This window comes from Rattus norvegicus, chromosome 3 (genome assembly GCF_021556685.1).
Source record: "Rattus norvegicus strain SHRSP/BbbUtx chromosome 3, alternate assembly SHRSP_T2T, whole genome shotgun sequence".
Taxonomy (NCBI): domain Eukaryota; kingdom Metazoa; phylum Chordata; class Mammalia; order Rodentia; family Muridae; genus Rattus; species Rattus norvegicus.
The window spans coordinates 69,335,776-69,358,491 of NC_141536.1; the positions used below are offsets into that span (position 1 = coordinate 69,335,776).

Here is a 22,716-nt window from a genome sequence, read left to right on the forward strand (position 1 = left end):
CTCTGTATATCTGTGAAGGACTTCCTCTTTGTGTGGCCACCATAGCCCTCAGAGCTCAAGACAGTCCCTATAACTGTTCCAGCTTGACAGTGGAGGCATTTGGTCTTGGTGACACACTGGGAGACAAATACAGTTACTATCTTTATTCTATAGGTGAGAAAAATCTATCGAGTAGATTTGGGGAAAAAATGAATGTTCAATGTTGTGGTTTGCCCTGGAGTTATCTGTATTTTGATGCTAATTCCACTGCCCAAGGACAGCTGCCTAGTCACCTACTCAGGAATCAGGTGACTTCACCAGAACCTTCTCCACATTGAATTTGTAAAATACAGGTGAGTGGCAGGTACAGGATAGACGGAGGCCTGTCACTGGAGGAGAAGGAAGGATGGGTGGGAGAGAAGTTTGAAGGAAGAGGAGACTGGAACGGAAAGGAGGAGAGGACAGGGAGAGAGAAGCCGAGGCAGGACAATATGGTGGGCGACGTTAAGATTCTACTCTGTACTTTTACAGGTTGTGACAAATGTTCTTAAGGGGTGGATGGTACTGGGCTTTGTATGTTTAGGTGGGCAATTATATCTTACCAATTAGATCAAAGATTATTGTGTTGTGTGTTCTTTTATGTGACAATTTGAGTGTAGCAAAGTGTGCGGCAGCAGGAGACACTGGGCCGCCGAGGAGTTGGGATGTGTTTCCGCCAAGATATCTAGCAGATATCTTGGGGCACCACGGTGCTGGACCTATCAAGGTAAAAGATAGCAATATTTTTTTTCATTTTTCATATTTTTACGACAGTTCTATATAACTCATAATATGATAAAATTTTTAGCTTTATCATTATCACAATCCTTATTATTACTACTGTGGCTATTTTATTGCAATGTCCAGTGTGGAACCTAGGGCCTCACAAAGCTATGGAAGTAGACGAGTGCTATACTCCTGAGCCCTCCTGACTTGGACCAGAGAAACCACTTTAGGAGAGAGAATTTCTGACAATCTGCAGAACTGATTTGGAATGTCTGGGTTAGCATTTATGCTTCTTCCAAAGGTCAGGGAACCACATCAGTTGAAGATGACAGAAGGAATCTGAGGTAGCTTAGCTCAGAAGGTCCCTTGTTGTTCAGAGCAGCTGCAGAGGCAATACCTGGGCTGAGCTGGGCATGAAGCATTTGAAAGGAGGCAGAAAGGGTGTCCAGCCCAGGAACTCCTGGCGTTGAGTTGGCATCAACTGATGCTTCAGAAGTGGTAGAAGTGGTGGGTACTACATAGCTGCACAGACTGGAAGCTGGCTATTCCAACTTGTGTGTATTCTGAGAGGGAGGAAACAGTTTTCTTGGGTGGAGGTTAAAGCGTCTGGCCTTTGAGGTCCTTATACTGTCAGAAGATGCAGAAGGATTCAGCTCCAAGGACACTGATGGAGGTAGAGCCACTTGTAGGAAAGACAGACTTACCGTAAGCACAGGCTGATCTTTGCACATACCTCTTTGTTCAGTGAGTGGCATGGTGCCATCCATGTAACAGGGCTTCTCTTACTGAAAGGTTTTTTAAAATTTTATTTATTATATATAAGTATACTGTAGCTGTCTTCAGACACATCAGAAGAGGGCATCAGATCTCATTACAGATGGTTGTGAGACACTTTGTGGTTGCTGGGATTTGAACTCAGGATTTCTGGAAGAGCAATCAGTGCTCTTAACCACTGAGCCATCTGAAACTCTTCATTCCTTTACATTTAAAGATGTAGAGAAAAATTATTCCAGTAATATGTCTGATCTGGCAAGGGATCACATCTAAAGATATGATCCGGCTATAATCCAGACATGCCCTGGATTGCAGTATGAACTACGCTGGAATCCAGACATGCCCTTAGTACACACCTTTAATCCCTAACAGTGAAGGTTAGTTTGTAAAAGGAAGCAGCCATGTTTGAAAGTGATATCTAATTGAGGGGCAAAGTGACGAACCAGAAAAAGATCTGACAGCATGAATCAGAGATTGGATACACCCAACTCACAGGAGAAGCAGAGGAAGAGCGGCTATTTAAGAGCAGTGCAGGGAGAGAAAAAAGGTGGTGGTGGTGGTGTGTGTGGCAGTTTTGCAGAGACAGGTTACAGAGGGAACAAGTTAGACACAGAATGAGGTGAAGACAGAATGAGCCAGAGGATTGGAACATATTGCCACAGTTAGTATGAGGCCAGGCAGAGCAATTCAGTTACAAGTCCAAAGAAGCTGGATTAAGTCAGTCAGCTTAGAAGATTAGAATGTAAGGAGGCCAGAAGCTTCTAGGCCTAGGCCTTGGTTTAGTTAGAACAGAGAAGGAAATGCTCTGGGCTTAGCCCAAGATGTGTATCCATACAGTTTGGGTATGGCTCTCGTCTTATTCCTTCATCTGAGGACAACTTGTGGGAGCCAGTTCCCTACTTCTATTCTGAGAGTCTTGGCGACTGAACTTAGGTTCATGTGCTTATCCGTCCATCTATGTATCCGTCTGCCTGTACGTCTATGTCTACCTATCTGAGACAGAGTCTCTCACTTTTAACTGGAACTTAGCATCTGTACTGGCTGGTTTTGTGTGTCAACTTGACACAAGCTGGAATTATCAGAGAGAAAGGAGCCTCAGTTTAGGAAATGCCTCCATGAGATCCAGCTGTGAGGCATTTTTCTCAATTAGTGATCAAGCGGGGAGGACCCAGCCCACTGTGGGTGGTGCCATCCCTGGGATGGTGGTCTTGGGTTCTATAAGAAAGCAAGCTGAGTATTCACGACAGGGGAAGCGAGCCAGTAAGTATTGTCCCTGCATGGCCTCTGCATCAGCTCCTGCTTTCTGACCTGCTTAAGTTCCAGTCCTGACTTTCTTTGGTGATGAACAGAAACATGGAAGTGTTTAAGCTGAGTAAACCCTTTCCTTCCCAATTTGCTTCTTGGTCATGATGTTTATGCAGAAATAGAAACCCTGACTAAGACAAATTGGTACCGGCATAGTGGGATATTCCTGTGACAACCTGACCGTGTTTTGGGGAGGACTGTGGAAGGACTTTGGAACTTTGAGCTAGAAGAGCCATTGGGTGTTAAGACTCTGTGGGATGTTCTGTAGGAGCTTGGAAGATAATGTTGAGAACAGTGCAGAAGACGGAGGCTTGGCTTATGAAGTTTCAGAGGGAAGATTAAGGACTCTTATCAGGGCTATTGCTATTTTGATTGTGACGATTGTGTGGTTTTGGTTAGCTGGGGTTGAAGAATCAGCTGTGATTAACAAGATAGCAGAACTACTAAAGCAAACCTTTGCATTATTGGGACTATTGAGGCTGGTCAGCTAAGAAATTAGTGGTGATTAACAAGAGACCAGCATTATTGATGTGAAATCTTCTGGGAAGTGTTTTCTGAGAGCACAAAGATGCTGTGTTCCAGAGAAAGCCAAGGTTACACCTCCTGCTGAGGCTGGACCTGGTAATGTGTAAGAGTTACCTATGTGGTACTGGTTTTGAAGGCACAAAGAGGTCATGATGAGCGGTTGAGTCTGGGCACTGTGAGAGGTTGTGGAAGGCCATTAGTGAAGGTGCAGCCTCAGTTGCAATTAATGGCCCAGGCTGAAGTGGTCATGCAAAGGAATTGAGGCTTAGCACCATGAAGAGAGCCTATGAGAGGCAATCGTGAAGCCTAGTTGCAGCAGAAGACAGCAATGTTTTGAAGATGCCAGTACCATGAGATGACCACCAAGAGCAGCAGCAGCAGTGGAGAACAGGCATCTAGAGCCAAGAAGAAAAGGTGTGTGCTACAAAGGGCAGAGCTGGAGAAGTGACCCAAACCCTTGGAGGATCCAAGAAGATCATGAGTGGATCCCAGACATTAGATAGTTGGAGTTTGATTTTGCTTTTGATTGTGACTATGCCCTGATATTTTTCCTTCTTGAGGAAAGTATTTTAGTGAAGTCCACAGTTAAGAGACTTTGAATTTTAAAAGATTTGTATATTTTACATGGATTGAACTTTAATATGTAAAGACTGTGTGACTCTTAAAGTTATTTAGATCTTGAGGATGAAAAAGAAAATAAGGTTGAGGCTTAATAGTGATGTGTTTGTGTGTCAAGTTGACAAGAGGTCAATTGTACTGGCTGGTTTTGTGTGTCAACTTGACACAAGCTGGAGTTATCACAGAGAAAGGAGCCTCAGTTGAGGAAAAGCCTCCATGAGATCCAGCTGTAAGGCATTTTCTCAATGAGTGATCAAGGGGGAGGACCCAGCCCATTGTGGGTGGTGCCATCCCTGGGCTGGTGGTCTTGGGTTCTATAAGAAAGCAAGCTGAGGGGGTTGGGGATTTAGCTCAGTGGTAGAGCGCTTGCCTAGCAAGCACAAGGCCCTGGGTTTGGTCCCCAGCTCCCAAAAAAAGAAAAAAAAAAAAAAAAAAAAAGAAAGCAAGCTGAGCAAGCCAGGGGAAGCAAGCCAGTAAGTAACATCCCTCCATGGCCTCTGCAACAGCTCCTGCTTCCTGACCTGCTTGAGTTCCAGTCCTGACTTCCTTTGGTGATGAACAGCAATGTGGAAGTGTAAGCTGAATAAACCCTTTCCTCCCCTACTTGCTTCTTGGTCATGATGCTTGTACAGGAATAGAAACCCTGACTAAGACAGCATCTAAGCTAGATTGTCTAGTCAACAAATCCCAGAGATCCACCTTTTCTGTTTCTCCAACACTGAAATTAGAAGAATGTGCCACAATGGCAGGACACAAGTTCTGGGAATTGAACTCAAGTCCTTGGGCCTGCGAGGCAAGCGAACACTTTACCCATTCAGCTATCTCCCCAGCCACTCTACTTTAACTTGTAATTGGCAAGCAATCATTGTCTGTGTCTATGGGGCACAGTGTGAATGTTTTGGTGCATGTATACATTACAGGATGAGTCTATTAAACTAATTAGCATGTACATCTCATATTTCTCTGCTTCTTTTTGTAGCATCATTCTCTTGGATTCTGAAGGCTTTCTTGCATGAGAGAAAGAGGGTGGAGTCACAGATCTGCCAAATGGTTTCAAACCTGTTACCTGCTTTATTGTGGCTGCCTTGTAGTTGATTAATGTGCCATTAAGCCTCATCCACATGCTTGTGAAATGCTCTTCCGAGCACCACGCCTTTACAGAAGTCTGCAGTGCCGTTTGCTTTACCGCTCATTCTTGCAATAGTTTTTTTTTTGTTTTTGTTTTTGTTTTTTTTTTGAAGGGGAGGAATTTCATTAAGTCTCATTCAGCATGTTATATTCTAACAGAGAAGAAGGCAGCATCTTGTTACAGGATCTGAGGAAGTTATCTGGAAGAGCACCATTAGCTCATGGCCTCATGCTGTCCTGAATGATGGGGAATGAGGTCTGGGGGGGGGGGCTGACCCTCTGATTCAGCTAAGATGTGGCTGCTGCTGAACTCTCATCAAAGAGTAAGCCGCACTCCAAATACAGACATCTGGAACTCCAGTGGGCCTTGTCATCAGATGGATATGTTTCTTTCTTTTTAGCTAAAGAAATGGTTTTTTTGAGCCCAGTCCCCCATCTTTAAAGCCAGGGCACATTTGTAGATGCAAAGAACACTCAGAGTGCCATATCATACAAGCAACTCTATGACACTAAGTTGACTCCTTCCATAAAGCCTTAATGAGGTAGCTATATTCCAACCATTATACCACACACTGGGAAACAAGCACTGAAGGGTGTGGGAACTTGCCTAGAGTCATTTACCTGGGAAGCAGGTTCTAAACAGGGCATTCTGCTCTGGATCACTTCCAGCTACCCCACTGTAGGCTCTCTAGTTCTATCTCAGGTCAGGCCCCTGCTTCACGGAGAGAAATGCACCCCCTAAGTCTGGAAGGTCTCCAAAGGAAGGGGCTTGAGGTAGAGAACCAATTAACCAGTCTGTTCCTCCTCCTCTTCCTATAAGACTCTATGTATGCCCAGTAGGGAGGAGAAGCCACGTTAGAATTCCGAGTTAACAAATGGAAGAATTTCAGTGGCCCCATGGGGCTGAGGACGTCATCAGGGTAGCTAGCAATGGGAGGTGAGGGGTTGCTTCATTTCCAGAACAGAGGGGCTGAGGCTGTCTCTAGAGGCCAGGACTTAGATGCATCAGGACTGAGTCTCTGATTCTTGGCATTTACTCTGCCGCTCTGACTTCTTTTTTTTCCTCGCATTTCTGGTTTATTATTTATAGAGCGGAAGGCGGTGGCAGCTCCTTGGCAGGTAGGATGTGCAGGAAAGAGGCTCGAGCAGCATCTCGACACCCTCCCATTTATCCCCAGGGAGTCGAGGAGGAGGAGGCCAGGGAGTGGGTGTGAAATGTGTGCATTGTGGGCGTGGGGGGGAGGGGTCTCTTAGGAAGGTGTGAGCTGGGTAGAGGGAAAGAGGAGGGCACAACAGGGAGTCTAGGAACAATAATAGTTACCACATATAACATAATACGACTGAGTCACCATCTAGGGAAAGGCACTTGACATATGTCATCTAAGACCACGCTGACAGGAGGTACCCTTACATCCATTTCCTAGACCTTGGGAATTACTATTCCCAGGTCTGTGTCACGGTGGTGTCGAAGGTGGGATGTCACACCAGGTAGTCTCCTTATCCTGAGGCTGTGGTGTAGAGAGAAAGTAGGCTACAATGGGTGCCATCCCCCTTTGTACTTAGAGGATGAGGGATTCTAACTGATCCCTCCAGCATGTCACTTAGTGTGCTGACATGGAGCTTTGGGTGCTACCTGGGTGTCAAAAGGATGGTATCCCCAGCCTCTTGTACACCAAATCTGGGTGAAGTGTCAAGCACACCAGGTAGCTGAAGCTAGAACCCAGATGATTAGGTGGTATGTTGGCGTGAGTGTGTAAGAGGAATACTTGGTTCGTGCTATATACTTCTTAGGTGAGGTTTGTGTCCTGTCTCCCTGGCAGAAAATAACAGGGAGAAGATTCAGGTATTAGTTAAGTGCCAACACCACAACATTAAATACCCTTTGAAGGGGCAGACAGGCCAGTTGGCTCAGTGGGGAAGGGTGCTTGCTGCCAAGCTGGAGGACCAGAGTTCCATCTTGGAACTCACATGGTGGAAAGAGAGAACTGATTCCCCGAAAGGAACACAATAATATGTAAAACAAAACAAAATGCCTTTCGAATTCTATTGAGGCAGTGTTAGGCCTCTCCCGCAAGCTTTTCTACATCCACTCCTACTCTTCTTAACCCTTGGGCACATCAGACCGCTCGGGTCTGGTCACAGTGCTCTTCCTCAGTCTCAGTTGCACAGATAGGTTGAACATTGTCAGTAACGTCCTTCTTGTTTGTATGTGCCTGTGGAAACAAAAGCTCTAAGCTGTCGTAGGATGCCAGGTCTGACCTCTGTGCTTCCAGGGATCTTTCTACACTCTAGCTGCTATTCCCATAGACTCTTCTTCCCTCAGACCAGGCTCTTTTCCCTCCACAGACATGGGATTTTTTGCCTTAAGGGTTCTTCCTCCTGGTCATCTGGTTGCTTCTACCCACCCTTCAGAACTTGGGTTGCACGTTTTACACACCATTAAAACTTTGCATTTGTTTGTGAGGATCACTGGGTTAGTACCAACTTCTTGCTCTATCCACAGTATGATGCTTACAGGACAAAGACCCTGTCTGTTTCTGCCCATTGCTCTACTCTCAGTGTGCAATAGTGCCTGACATGAAGAGATGCTTGATGTGCTTTTGCTAAATTAATCACAATGGATTCATGGAGTCACATGGTGTTTGGGCTCCTATAAACAGAGATGGGCTTGGGCCAGGGGGCTGGGATGTTGTTGAGTGTGCTGATGTAACTGCAATTCCACAGGGAGTTGTCAGGATGGGAGATGGATGGGATTGCATATCAAGATGCTAAAGAGCCTCTCTCATGCTCCCTTGAGCAGACTGGACTCAAAACCCCAGCATTGAAGGATTCAATCTGATTCTGATGAGGGGCAGCCAAAAGCAGTGCAGGGCTAAGGGGCTAGTCTAGGAGACGGCTGTCTCTGTCTTCCATCGATGTCCTGCCTGGAGCCAGGAGAGCCAGACCAGGTTAGGAATGTGCTGAAAAAGCTTTTGCTTTCATTTGGACCAATATAGCTATCAACAATCAAGGCACTCATATATATATACATATATATATGCACACACACATATATACATATATATGAACATATATATATGAACATATATATAAACATATATGAACATATATATATATAAACATATATATAAACACAGAAGGCTTAAGAACCAACTGAGTATGTAGTGCAGTTGGCAGAGTGCTTATCTAATATGCACAAAGCCCTGGGTTCAACCAGCCATAAAATGGATGTGGTGGCACCCCTGCAATTCCAGCACTAGGAGGATTAAGAATTCAAGGTCACCTTCACCTATGTAGTAAGTTCATAGTGTTGGATAGATAAGACTCTGTCTCCAAAAACAAAAACTAACCAAACTAGCCAACCAAAAAGAAACCAGTTTTGAGCCAAATTTGGAGAAAGGGACATGGAACATCTAAACATCTCTCATAAAACTTCAATGTAGGAAAATAGTTTCAAGGCCATTTAATCCCACTCCACAGCTTGACTTCCTTCTGATGTCCCCACAATGCTATACCAAAGCCTACAGGCTCTCATTAAACCCGTGGAGAAAAAAAAATCACTTTGACAAAACCACATCTGGCCATCTATCCATCCACACACATCCAACCTCTCCACACTACGCCCACCTTTCAGCTCCAGCTACATGCGCACAGGATATACTCTTCGATTTGCCTGAATTAACTCATGACCTAGTCAGTGGCCGTCTTTCATAAACAGACTCATTGTCTCAAGGAGCAGCAAGTGACCACAGACCCACAAGCCAGGAAAGAAAACCCCTGAGGTTTTTGCCTGCATTTCCTGGTGCCAGCCAGTGTGTAGAAATGACCGCAAGAAGGACAGACCTGTGCTTTCCTCCCAGCCATTGTTTGTTTGAGTTCCTTTGTATGTGTGCATGAGAGTGCTGTTGGGATCTTGCTGGTCTTTGAGCAACCCCTAGCATGAGTCTTCTAACTTAAGTGAAGCAAGAATTTATGCTGTTTAACAATAGGAATCAGTTCTGCATTCTTAGGGAAGAGCCCCACACTAAGTCAAACAAGGTACTTTTCTGTTTGGCAGCTCTTTCCCTGAGTGCATCTGTGCCTCTGTCTAGCTTGGGGGGCAGTTCTTATCCTGCTCTCCAAGAAGAGGGATCTCTTGCCTTTTAACCTCTCACCATCTAGACCCATGACAGGAAGGAAGAAATTCCTAAGTCTAAATTAAACCCAGCACTCTCCTTTCCTCCGTAGCTGGGTCTTCCTCTACACATCAGCTCATCTCCTTGGTTTCCTTGCCTCCTTCCTGTGTTCTTTTATCTTTCTGAGACTCCAAAGACTCAATGGAGGGGAATAAGAAAGTGTGGGGAGGGCTCTGCTTTGTTTTCTGTTTTTTTGGTCTGGGAAGATGGACCATATGGGTTCTTTCCTGATCAGGGAATGGACCCATATTCTTGGCGCATGTATCTAGAATCATCCTCCAATCCTGGAAGAGTTTCTAGGTAAAATAATGCACCTGAGGACCGGTTTGGATGGGAGTGGCAGAGGCCAATCCTGAGGACACGGCTCCCACAAATTAAAGTGTTTCCCAGAGAAGAAGGTCTAGAAGCTGCAGGGCAATCTTGGGAGAGGGAGGAAAGGACATCAGGTAGCCCTCCTGTCTCAGGATCTGAAGGACCACAGACTCACCCCACAAAGTAGGAGATAATCAGCAGCTGGACGGCTCGGTTGATGATCCCAATGGTCCAGCTCTTCACAACCACCGACTTGGTAGTCTCGTAGGTGAAGAAGTCTGATATACAGTTCATACTGAGAAACTGCTCACAGCCACTTAGAAGGGCTGTGGATGCAGCCTAAGGAGAGAAAGGACTTCAGGACTGGGAGACAAAGATCAAGAACTGGAGTGGGCTGCTTAATGAGGCTTGAGGAAAAGAGCCAGTTCCTGTAAGCCAGGCAACTGTAGCCCAGTGCCTAGTCTCTCCCCTTGATACTCTGGAAGCCAACGGTGCAGGGCCAGGGCGGCGGACCACCTTTTTATCCGTCTCTACTCCACTCCCCTGTGATGTCACAGCAGGGGTGGGGTCTCCAATCCTGGGCTCCAGATTGCCTGAGATGCATCTGGCTAAGGCCCTCTGGGACTGACGTTTCATCTGCACTCTGTCTACTGTTTCTATTCTGTTCTCTTACGCTGTATCCCTATCCTAGCTCACCAGCTGCGTCGAATTCTCCAAAGCCCCTGGTAACTGCCCATTCTTGACTTAGCTCATCTGCCTGAGCCAAGAACTCCACTTTGAGTGTCTGCCGATTTCTACCTAATAGCACAAATAGAGATAAAGGGTCCTTGACAGGTCTGTCTCCTGGGAGGAAGAGCCACGCATTTCTTACCATCTCCTCCTCTCTGCCCTCTAGAATCGCATTAGGTTGTCTAGCTGGTCTCAAACTTGATATGTCGCTATGCCTCAAATTTACAATCCTCCTGCCTCAGTCTCTGAGTGTTGTGATTCCAGGTTTGTAATACTGCGAAGTGGAAAGTTGCTTACTTCTAACTCTAGTTGGCAGCAGTGGTGGAAACTCTTCTAGTTGTACAGAAATTACTGAACTCTCCCTTTCTTTTGAACCCTGAAGTTATTCAAATCTTTTGTTAGGGTGTATGCTCCTAAAAGGCTGGGCTGTTTTCAACCATCTTCGGTAGTTTTGTCAGATCCTAGACATGTGCCGCATTAGCAATAGGTTCTCATTACATATCTTAAGCCCAGTTTGACTCAGCTAAATAGTGGCAGCAGTGGTTAAAGCCACAAGTACTGAATGACAAGAATGCATTTTATCTATCTTATATCTCAGGATTGAGTTAGCAAGTCAGTGCAATTTCCAGGGAGACCGTGAGTTTAAATATCCTGTCTTTTTGTAGGACATATGCTAGCAATCACTCTAAATTATGATAAACTGTTAAAAGAGTTCTAGGTTCCAGCTTTGATGCCAATGTACTGACACCCCGGGTAAATCTTCTGTGGTTTCATTTTTCTCATCTGTAAAATGAGGAAGGCAAGATAAACTCAAGCATCTCTTTCAGACCTGGCTTCAGATTTTGCAAGATGCACTCTGGTGCTATGTGAGGCCATCCAGGCTTCTGCCAACGCAGGCTGATGTGATTTCAAGTAAGTTCTAGCTCAAAGGTAAATCTGACACCACCACTTGAACTTAATGCAGCCATCTGCTGGGCTCTTCCTGAGAACCCACAAATTAGGGATATGGATGGGATGGTGTTGGGGGTGGAAGGTGAACTCATTTCAGAAAGGATCTCATCTGCTTGCCAGGGTACAGCTGGAAAGCAAGCACAATCACCGACACCCGCATTCCCTTTGCAGCTAGCGGAGGCGACATTTCTGGCCACAGCTCTGTATTTTTATTTTTTATTTACTTATTTACTTATTTATTTATTTATTTTTTGGTTCAACAGACTCCTTCCCAGATTATTCACAGGAGGGAGGAACCTGCATGATTCCAACAAACATACAAACCTGAAACCGCATAATTTCCCCTCGGAATCTAGTCTTTGAAGAGCAGCCTGTAACTTTCTAAGAAGCGATCCCGTTTTCTAATCAAGAAATCAGCCTCGTGGGATCCCGTAGCAAGACCCTCGCTTTAGACGACCAGGGGCACCGACGCTCTAGGCGACAGTCCCGTTGGTCGGCCCGGATGGTGCCTTTCTAGCCAGGTCTTCCTCTCTATGGTTTGTGCGCGACTTCCGGTGGCGGGACGCGGAACCGCGCACGCGGGAAAAGGTTCCCCGGCACCCCCTCCCCCGTATCCCTATCCCCTCCCCTGCGTCCCCCTGCGCCCACCGCCCTCACTGTGTCGTCACGAGGCTGCAGTTCGAAGAGGTGGGTGGTCGCGATTCCCGGGCTCCGGGTGTGCATGGGCCCTGCTCCCCCGCGGGACGATTGGGATGGATCGATCCGCGTTCAAATTCGCGGGCAGTGGGCGAATCCATTTTAAAAGAAGGGGGAGAAACGTAGATTCACGGGGGCCTCGGGGTGGTGGGATCGCTGCGATCAGGACACTACCCTCTGAGCGGAGTTGAGGTGCGCTCTCTGAGCCGGTCCCAGGTTCCGCCGATTGTTGCGGTGCCTGTCGGTGGAACGTACCGAGAGGGTGTCGGGTTGAGATGTAAGTGCCACTATAGGCCTGGCTCTGCACCTAGGGTCCTGGGCCTTGGCCTCAGGAGCGCTGCAGAGCCGGTCAGTAAGATTCCCAGGCAGTAGAGAACTTGAGATATTCCAGGCACAGCTACTCATGGGTGATCGGAGTAAGGTGTCGTTTCTTGCTTATCAGTCTCCTTCCCGAATTCAGATTCACACCCTGCTGAACATCTCTACACACCTAACCAGGAATTGGGACCCAGCATCCAGATAAGGGTTCGTTTTTCTCTGGTGCAGCTTAGGGCTGTGTGCTCAGAACACCACGGGCAGGTGAACATGGCAGAGACATTGGAGTTCAACGACATCTTCCAGGAGGTGAAAGGGTCCATGGTGAGAATGACTTGGGCTTTTAATAAAGGCAGAGATGGGAAAGAGTTCTTGTTTTATTAACAAAAAGCTTAACTCTGACTACTCTTTTAGAAACAGTGTATCAGTGTCCGCCAAGCGAAAACATCCGCAAAGTCTCAAGAGTTACATGATACTGAGTTTGAAGAGATTGCATGTGTAGTTCTATCCTAAATCCCTGTGTTAAAAAACCGGGAACTGGAGCCCTTACAGGGTTTCTGACACTAGAGCCAAGCTTTCAAGACTGAAAATCTTAATGTCTCTTGTGTCTTTTGACTTGATTTCACCACAACCTGTTGCCTTTTTATTGATAAAATGGCCAGCCTGTATTATTGTATGGATAAGGGGTTGAAAGGACCCGCTTCGTGTGTATCCTGTTCTGATTTTGGGTCTGTATTTTGGGCAGAATGATGGGAGGCTTCGATTGAGCCGTCAGGGTATCATCTTTAAGAACAGCAAGACGGGCAAAGTGGACAACATCCAGGCCGGGGAGTTGACCGAAGGCATCTGGCGTCGGGTAGCATTAGGCCATGGACTTAAACTGCTCACAAAGAATGGGCATGTCTACAAGTATGATGGCTTCCGTGAATCGGTGAGCAATCTTGTTCTGTGACCCCCTCTCTTTGTGACTGCCTTGTCTTGTTTATTTTAATCTTCTAGAGACAGTTTCTGTTCCTCTGATAATCATGTCATTGTTCATTTGGGTTCCTCAGAGCAGGGCGGTTGGAGACTATTGAACAAGAAAACCAGTGTTTTCTATATTCAGTACCCGTGTCTTGTGCCTAGACTCCAGAAGGTTTTTTACCACCTTAATTTAGGTGGTGGTTTCCACTTGCTCCTTCTGTCCTGGTTCAGAAATTCTAGCTTGGTGCTCTAGGATTTTGCTTTTCCATTTTGAGCTGCTTTTGAGTTACTTGGTTTTAATATCCACTTTTATCAAAAGATCACCTATACAAAGTTTAGAAACTCAGTAAGGTCATACACGTATCTGGGAATTTAACTTTCTTTACTACACTTAGCCAGAGACCCCAGAAACAAAAGGTTTTTGTTGTTGCTGTTGTTAAAAAAATTTTTCATTCATTAAAAATTATTTATTTTATGTGCATGAGGCTTTGCTAGCATGCAAACCTGTGCACCATGTGCATGCCTGGTGTCCGCAGAGCTCAGAGGAAGGCATTGGATCAACTGGAACTAGAGTTACAGACAGTTGTGAACCACTGTGGGGTGCAGAGAATGACTCCAAGGTCTTATATCAGAAAAAGTTCCCTTAACTGCTAGGCCATCAGGTCTCTAGCACTTAAAGGGTTTTAAGCATAAAGGTTAAGAGAAAAGGCTTGAAAGAAGGACATCCCTGAGAGTAGGGCTGAGAGCATCTGGGTTCTAGAAACTGCCTCTAGTAACAAAGTAAAAGTGTTTTAAAATGTTTTCAGAGTCGGTATACTTAGTTAGCTGTAGTTTCTGAGGAAGACACATTGGTGAACTGAGCTACAGAATCTCAGGACATTTGTGTTAAGGCCCAGAGGTTTAACTGGGACCGCACTTTCTCCTTTTGATTTACAGGAATTTGAGAAGCTCTCTGACTTTTTCAAAACCCACTATCGCCTTGAGCTGATGGAGAAGGATCTCTGTGTGAAGGGCTGGAACTGGGGGACAGTGAAATTTGGTGGTGAGTGAGGGAGATTGAGCTTTGGGGAGAAGGTGGGGTGAAGAAGGGCCTCAGACAGTACCTTTCTTTACTCTTTCCTTGGCTCTAATTTCTTAATTTCAGTCTGTGTGTTTAGCATGGATTTGTCCAGCATGCACGGTCCACCAGACACTGTGCCTGGCTTTGGTAGTTCCTCCAGTCCTCTGTCTTGGTGGGACTGCTTCTGTCGACTCTTGGGGAGGAGCTTGCGATTTGACAAGCTCTTTCCTCACAGGGCAGCTGCTTTCTTTTGACATTGGTGATCAACCAGTCTTTGAGATACCCCTAAGCAATGTGTCCCAGTGTACAACAGGCAAGAATGAGGTGACCCTGGAATTCCACCAGAACGATGATGCTGAAGTATCTCTCATGGAGGTGCGCTTCTATGTCCCTCCCACGCAGGAAGATGGAGTGGACCCTGTGGAGGTAAGGCTTCTGTATATTGGGCTGCTGGACATTGCCGAGTATACTTTGGCCGGCTCGCCTGGGAGCAGAGGCTGGCTGTTTGAATACCCATGTGTGTTCATAGGCCTTTGCCCAGAATGTCCTGTCAAAGGCAGATGTGATCCAGGCCACTGGAGATGCCATCTGCATCTTCCGGGAGCTGCAGTGTTTGACTCCTCGTGGTCGTTACGATATCCGGATCTACCCTACCTTTCTACACCTGCATGGCAAAACCTTTGACTACAAGATCCCCTATACTACAGTTCTCCGTCTCTTCCTACTGCCCCACAAGGATCAGAGACAGATGTTCTTTGTGGTGAGCAAAACTTCCATGGCGTGCCTGGTTTTTGCCTGAGTCTTAAGTAGATAAAGGTAACTGATGCCTAGAGGTCTACATTGTTTAGTCACCTGGGGTTCAACACAGCCTTGTCCACTTGTTCTTTTCAGATCAGCCTGGATCCCCCCATCAAGCAGGGCCAAACTCGTTACCACTTCCTGATCCTCCTCTTCTCAAAGGATGAGGACATCTCCTTGACTCTCAACATGAATGAGTGAGTGTCCCACTGCACTTCCTTCTTGCTCTATTTAAGCAGGAGGTGGGCCTGCCTTCGGATTTCATCTTGTTTTGTTTTTAGGGAAGAAGTAGAAAAGCGCTTTGAGGGGCGACTCACCAAGAACATGTCAGGATCCCTTTATGAGATGGTTAGCCGGGTCATGAAAGCACTTGTAAACCGTAAAATCACAGTCCCAGGCAACTTCCAAGGGTAAGAAAATGGGCTGAGCAGCTCCGAAAAAAAGAAAAAAAAAATGGGCTGAGGTCCTGACCTGCCGGGAATAGGGATGAGGTGGAAAATGCTGCCTTAGAAAACAGATCTTTCCTGAGGTGGGCACGCTCTACCAGCAGCCTGAGTGTACTTGTGATGCTCAACACATCTGTCAAAGCACCTTATCGGTAGTGACTTCTGAGAGGCCAGCCTTATATGTGCCCTTAGGCTCTGCTGTGGCTGGTGCTGACAACGCTCCCTGTATCCTCCATTAGGCATTCGGGGGCCCAGTGTATCACCTGCTCCTATAAGGCCAGCTCAGGACTCCTGTACCCACTGGAGCGGGGCTTCATCTATGTGCACAAGCCCCCTGTGCACATCCGCTTCGATGAGATCTCTTTCGTCAACTTTGCCCGTGGCACCACAACCACTCGTTCCTTCGACTTTGAGATTGAGACCAAGCAAGGCACTCAGTATACCTTCAGCAGCATTGAGCGGTAAGGACCTCCTCCTGTTACCTTCGGGCTGTCCTGATCCTAATTCCACGGCTGGGGTTCTCTGACTGTTCTAGTTGAGTTGAATTTTTTGTTCAGCTAACTCTGAGATCTTGTCCTTTAAGTACTCAGACTCTGGAAATATATCCATCGCTTTTTCTGTCTTAGAAAAGTTTGTTTGTTTATTTATTTATTTATATTATGAAAGCTGTGTGTGGTTCTAGCCCATTCTTATCCATTCCCCCCCATGGTGGAAATATTATCTTTTTCTTGGAATGAGCTCTGTGCCCAGGAACACAGCAGCTAATGTTTACTGAGTACTCAGCTGAGGGCTAATCCTTTTACAGAACCTCCGTGTTTAACCCTCACAACAATCCTGTGAAGGGTGACGTGCAGACCAGTAAAAAGATGAAACTCTTCCTTCCTATAATACTCGGCTCCGTGCCTATTTTGTGACTAACTATGCTGGCCTTTTCTGCCCCAGAACTCTTCAGGGCTGTATATAACCTACTGATGTCCTGCATAGTGTGGTCATGAGCTCTAGCCCCACCCAGCCTAATGGTATCAGAGCTTTGTTTAGCCCGCTGAGCTGGTCCCAACCATCTGTTAATGCTGCTTGTCCCCTCACTTCACAGGGAAGAGTATGGAAAGCTGTTTGATTTTGTCAATGCAAAAAAGCTCAACATCAAGAACAGAGGGCTGAAAGAGGTATCTGTGGGAAGGAAGGATGTGCCTCTCCTGTTCTTTTTGTAGAGGAGAAAGGAGCAGAGACTTGGCTTCTTTTTCATTCTTTCTTTTCTTCTTACCCTTATAGAAAAAAGAGGTGCGTGTGGCTCCTTCCCCTTCCTGAGCAGGTTCTCTCTGCATGGCCTTAGATCAGTCTATGCAGCCTCTTAGGAGCCCCTGTGGGGCCAGGAAAGGGAGGGGCTTGGATTAACTCCCTCTAGTAGGCCCTGCATGTTGGCTGTGTGGACACTCCCGCTCACGCTCTCCTGGGAGCTGCTGTTCTGATTTCACAGGCGTGGGGAAGTGCTTTGAGTGCTCAGAAGTGCTGGCTTGAACATGGTGGCTGACACTCACTTCTTCCCTCGCTAGGGCATTAACCCAGGTTATGATGATTACGCTGACTCTGATGAAGACCAGCATGATGCCTATTTGGAGAGGATGAAGGAGGAGGGCAAGATCCGGGAGGAGAATGCCAATGACAGCAGTGACGACTCAGGAGAAGAAACTGGTGGGCTAGCCTCTCTGCTGGGGCCTGGGCAGTCAGGCTCTACCCTGTGGCCTAGGCTCCATGTCTGGCTAAGGGGTGGGACTTGACTGGAGTGGAAGTTGATGCCGTCTGTGTTCTTTCTCAGATGAGTCCTTCAATCCTGGTGAAGAAGAAGAAGATGTGGCAGAGGAGTGAGTTTTGACTGGACCTCACAGGGATAAGATTATAAACTTAAGGGTTTCTGAATAGTTCTCATGTCTCAGTGTTAGTCTCAGTGGTCCAAGATGGAAAAATGACTCCCAATGAAGTTATACACGAATGCGTTTGTGAAAGTGTCAAGGAATTCATTAGTGTACAGTATGCTTTGAAACCAGAGAAATGGGAAGAGAATGGGAATAAGCTAGTGCTTATACATGCTAGGGGTCCCCACTTGCAAGTGACAGACAGCAGTTACCCTTGTGCTTGTGAGAATCACTTAACACTCTGGATGTCCCTATCAGAAAGTCACCCAACCTGGCTCTACAGGGTTGTGATGCTTTGTTTTGTTTTGTTTTGTTTTTTTTTTTTTTGGTTCTTTTTTTCGGAGCTGGGGATTGAACCCAGGGCCTTGCGCTTCCTAGGCAAGCACTGTACCACTGAGCTAAATCCCCAACTCCGTTTTGTTTTTTAAGTTTGTGAAAACAGAGTATAGGGATGCAGTTGACTTTAGGCACTACTGGATCTGGGTGCTTAGAAGTTGTAGGGAAACTATCTTTTGCTTCTGCTTTTATTATTTGTAGAAAGCTTGGTCCATGCCCCTCAGAATGCTAGGCAAAGTTAATGTGTAAGTTAATACCCAGAAGCACCTCCTGGTGAACAGCAAAGTGAATAGTGTGGTCTCTGGTCAGCTGCCCCTTCTTGAGCCTAAGTTAATACATGCAGGGCTCTGATGAACCAGACCCTGCAGTTGGAATGAGCTCTCTCCCTGCAGAAAACTGGGACTGTTGATACACATTGGGTAGCAAAATCAAAACCAAATTGTGAATATCCTTCAGAAGCCCACTGCTTTTGCTCAGAAAGCTTAATGCACAGATGCTTATGAAGTGGGATGCTTGGGAACCTTTCAGCAGTGGGTGGGTGTCAGCAGCTGCTCAGAGGAGATGTGTTTTATTGGACAATCAGTCAGACATAGGGGCTGGCTTTAGTTGAAGCTGGTTTTCCTCCCTTTTAGGGCTCTCTCTCTCTCTCTCTCTCTCTCTCACACTCCACTCTCAGATTTATTTATTATTATTATTTTTTTTTCAGATTTATTTATTATATATGAGTACACTGTCATTGTCTTCAGACACACCAGAAGAGGGCATCAGATCCCATTACAGATGGTTGTGAGCCACCATGTGGTTGTTGGGACTTGAACTCAGGACCTCTGGAAGAGCAGTCAGTGCTCATAACCACTGAGGCATCTCTCCAGCCTGGGCTATCTCTTTATCAGAAAAGATTGTAGTATACACTAAGGAGATGAGCACATGGAATGGTAAAGTAGGCTTGGTGTCCCGCAGGCCAGCAGGATACAGTACAGTATAGTACTGGAGGGCGGAAGTGGAGTAGAACCTGCCTTAGAGAAAAGCCCACTGAAACATTTGTTTTTCACTGATGTATTCAACAAATAACCAGAGCAGTGGTGGCTGCTCTGAAAAGGAATGGCAGGAAGCTGGGGTGGCAATTGTGGTGGAAGCTGTCCTTGGGACTTACTCCCTTGGCTCTTTCTGGGCAGATATCTAGATTCCTTTTCCTTCTTCCTCTGTATCTTCCTCTTCTGAGTCTAAGCCTCATTCTGGCAGGTTTGATAGCAATGCCTCTGCCAGCTCCTCCAGTAATGAGGGCGACAGCGACCGAGAAGAGAAGAAGCGGAAACAGCTCAAAAGAGCCAAGATGGCCAAGGATCGGAAGAGCCGCAAGAAGTCTTCAGAGGTATTAGGAGCGAGAATGTGTGTGCTTCCGTTTTCTACTTTCTTTCTCCTGTTCACTACCAGTAGATACTGTTGACGGTGTTGCTTTTGTAGGCTGGTTATGACTTTAGTAGGTATTTTCTAAGTTTTTCCTTTTGGTTCTGAGATACTTTGTTGAGGATCTGGGGTGGGTTTTTTTTTGGTTGTTGTTTTGTTTTTTATTTTTGTGTTTTATTTGTGTTGTATTTTATTTTTTTGTTCATTTGACTAATTTTAATATTTTTGGACAATTTTATACATATATTTAGTGTACTATGATTTCCCTCCTTCCTGCTCTCTCAGCTCTATAATTAGTATCTCTTTTACTTCTTTCTTTCCTGGTGGGTTTAGTAAGGATTGCTTGTGTAATGGGTAAACATGGAAAGAGGGTTAGTTGCTGGAGCATAAGTAATTTACCAGTGGCTACAGCACTGAAGAAAGTGATTCGTGTTCTCCTTGCAATTGTTATCTACACGTAGCTCATTTAGAGGGAGCGAGTCCTCACGGATGCCTTTGCCACGTCTGGTAGAGTATCAGTGGGCCAATGCCCTTAGTGCTTACAGTCACAGCAACCATGCTGTGTCTGGGGACACTGCTTTATAGCACTGCTCTCCTTTCTCTGGCTCTTGCCATCTGCCTGCTCCCTTTTTTAGCCAAGTTTCCTTGGCCTTAGTGACACACATGCTCTGTTTAGGACCAAGTCCTCAGTTGTCACTTAGTCTCAGCACATGACCAGATGTGAGTCTCTTACTCTGAATTAGGAGATGTCCTGCCTCTGCCCTAGGGGATCTCTCTGAGGAGAGAACAGTCACCACCTTGTAGCTTAGGCTGTTTCTCCGTGGCCCAAATCTACTTAGTTCTTCCTGCATCTCCTCCTTTCCCAAGCACCTGCCTTGGGGAAGCTTGGCATAGTTGTAGGATGTGCATGGCTGGTAGCATCTGGTTTCTTACATAGGGGAAGAAGGGTAAGGATCCAAATGCCCCCAAGAGGCCTATGTCTGCGTACATGTTGTGGCTTAATGCAAGCCGAGAGAAGATCAAGTCAGATCACCCTGGCATCAGCATCACAGATCTTTCCAAGAAGGCAGGCGAAATCTGGAAGGGAATGTCCAAAGAGAAGAAAGAGGTGCGTGGCAGTGGGAAGGAGGGGAGTGAGAAGGGCTCGTGGGTGCAGGGTGTGCCACTCCTGAGCAACTGTGGATGCACATTTGCTTACATCAGTCTGAGGAGTGCTTGTGCTTGTGGCAGGAGTGGGACCGCAAGGCCGAGGATGCTAGGAGGGAGTATGAGAAAGCCATGAAAGAGTATGAAGGAGGACGAGGGGACTCGTCTAAAAGGTGAGTGTTGGGAGCATAACGGCTAATGACTGCTTAGGACAGATTGTGTTTGCAGGTCAGAATAGAGAATTCCTGTGCATGTTTTTGACAGCAGTTAAGTAGTGCTTCTTATGCCAAGTATGGGTGATGAATTCAGGTTGAGGGATAAATATGGCCCATTTTCCTAGATGAGTTTTACTTGAAGTAATAGGATATAGTTCAGAAGAAAGTTTTCTTGTGAAGCCTAATACAAAGTTCACACGAGCTTTTAAATAAAACAAAAGTGTTCAGTAAGTTCTGCATGTAAGTTGGTTTGGCTCTGACCCTGGTTCTTCTGGGGTACTTGTGTATGATCCTGTCCTTTGGTGCACTTTAGGCTGACAGTGACATTACATTTGCCATGGTGAGAATAGTGTGGCCAGTACTGGGAAAAGTCCTCATTAAAGCTATGAGAAATATAATACAGAAAGCCTAATGACCAGGCTTCTTTTCCATGTTCCTAATCTAGGGACAAGTCTAAGAAGAAAAAGAAAGTAAAAGCAAAGTTGGAAAAGAAATCCACTCCTTCCCGGGGCTCATCATCCAAGTCTTCATCCAGGCAGTTGAGCGACAGCTTCAAGAGCAAAGAGTTTGTGTCCAGTGACGAGAGCTCTTCAGGCGAGAACAAGAGCAAAAAGAAGAGGAGGCGGAGCGAGGTTGGGCAAGGATATGGGGGCTTAGAGCTATGTGTGCCTGGGGGTGGGTAAGGCCCAGTTGTGGTTGGTGTGTGAGAGTAATGAGTTAGAGAAGACCGGTGGACTTCTGAGGTTTTGGTGAGTCCAGGAGTTGTAGGAAGAACTAGGCGTTAGGAACCCTTTACCATTAAGTGGCTGGGAAGGTAGCTGGCACTCGACACATTTATCCTAAGAGAACTTTGGTTTTCAGGACTCTGATGAAGAGGAACTAGCCAGTACTCCTCCAAGCTCAGAGGACTCTGCCTCAGGATCTGATGAGTAGAGGAAGAGAATTCCTGCCCTTGCCCTGTCACACCTCCAGGCTCACACCTCCAGGCTCCCTACTCATTTGGTACCAGTGTCTATGGATTCTGTGCCATCTGAGTAACTGCTCTTGGTGGCTTCCACTTCCCTGAGGCTTTGAGGGAAGCACCTAACCTCTGCTTTGCAAGGAAAGCTCCATGCAATCTGGAAAGAGACTGGGTACTGGCAGCGCATCGAAGGATCCAAGTCCTCATCCTACTTTGCTACTTTCCTGACTGTAGGGGCAAAACTGCTTCCTGTCCTGTTCAAGTTGCTGCAGCAGGGGTCATGCGAAGTCAGGCCTGTAGCTCCTAATAGGGGCCTATTTCTACTTTTATTTTGTATTTCTGGTCTGTGAAAACAATTTAATAAAGGGAACTGACTTTGGAAACGATGTCCTTTGTCTCCTTTCCCACTTTGCATGCTGTGGTGTTTACCTTCCCTGACTGGGCAGAGCCCTCCTGCCCAGCTGGGAAGCAAAGTCTCCAGGTACATCATGTCCTCCCCAGCTGACAAGCATTGGTTTTCATCCTTGTTTTTGAAACTGTGCCACTTGAGAGTCAAGAAATGAGTGCTGATCTGATTAGGAAGCCTCTCAGAGTTCCTTCCACTCCACTCCATTAGCCAACAGAGGGGGCAGGGGCAGCGGCGGCTCTTAATCACCGTATGAGTCAAGGGTCTTACAAGGCTTGAGATAATAGAATGAGGATCGACTTTCTACTGTAGAGTGGAAACCTGAGTCAGGTGGATTGGGGAAAATGAGTTAAGTTTGTGGTGTTAAGTGTGGGAAGATTCCGGCAAGGGAGGGCTACAAAACTTTGGTAACTGCGTGTAAAAGATCTTAAAGGAGACGTAACAGGAGGAAAAAAGCTACCTCACTTCTCACAATGGTTCTTAATCTGAATTTATCCACCTGGGTTGGCCACGTCGTTTGTAGCTTTTAGAAGACTCAGGTGTAACAGGAAGACTGTTCGGTCCGCCAACGGTTCCTTTCGTGCTGCCCGCGCTCTATGGTGCTGTAATCAGTGTAGGCTTGGGGAAAGCTGTCCGGGGCGGTTTCCTCTCTAGGCAGTCATCTCGGTGGCGCTGGGGTAAAATTGCGTCAGTTTCGCCTAAATCTGAATCAGGGCCGGCCCCTCATTTACAAGGTCATGAATAATTATGTAGGATCTGTGCTTGTTTGCATACGGTGCGCCGGACTCGGCTT

The 22,716-nt window shown here is 46.4% G+C and overlaps 2 protein-coding genes across 11 annotated transcripts in view; one reads left to right on the plus strand and one right to left on the minus strand.

The window, feature by feature from the left end:
• Window positions 1–12,082, minus strand: part of P2rx3 (purinergic receptor P2X 3) — a 43,620-nt gene extending 31,538 nt beyond the window's left edge. For 2 of the 4 annotated variants that reach the window (NM_001270621.2, NM_031075.3), the window contains 1 exon segment: window positions 9,757–10,076. In NM_001270621.2, the coding sequence (NP_001257550.1) occupies window positions 9,757–9,875 (119 nt within the window). In that variant the 5' untranslated portion in view covers window positions 9,876–10,076. 4 annotated transcript variants of the gene reach the window in all.
• On the plus strand, window positions 11,806–21,900 carry Ssrp1 (structure specific recognition protein 1). Of its 7 annotated transcripts, none has more exons than XM_087654645.1 (17): window positions 11,806–11,948; window positions 12,400–12,596; window positions 13,018–13,203; window positions 14,172–14,277; window positions 14,531–14,721; window positions 14,825–15,055; window positions 15,187–15,290; window positions 15,375–15,503; window positions 15,779–16,000; window positions 16,633–16,705; window positions 17,093–17,231; window positions 17,356–17,401; window positions 19,031–19,160; window positions 20,133–20,303; window positions 20,426–20,514; window positions 21,002–21,188; window positions 21,418–21,900. In XM_087654645.1, the coding sequence occupies exons 2-17, from the start codon at window positions 12,543–12,545 to the stop codon at window positions 21,487–21,489; spliced, it is 2,130 nt and encodes a 709-aa protein (XP_087510771.1). In that variant the 5' UTR covers window positions 11,806–11,948; window positions 12,400–12,542; the 3' UTR covers window positions 21,490–21,900. The 7 variants fall into 7 exon arrangements, with proteins under 7 accessions (XP_087510771.1, XP_087510772.1, XP_087510774.1 ...); XM_087654646.1 differs by having other exon boundaries at window positions 12,418–12,596; XM_087654648.1 differs by having other exon boundaries at window positions 12,504–12,596.
• The last annotated feature ends 816 nt before the right edge of the window (window positions 21,901–22,716 follow it).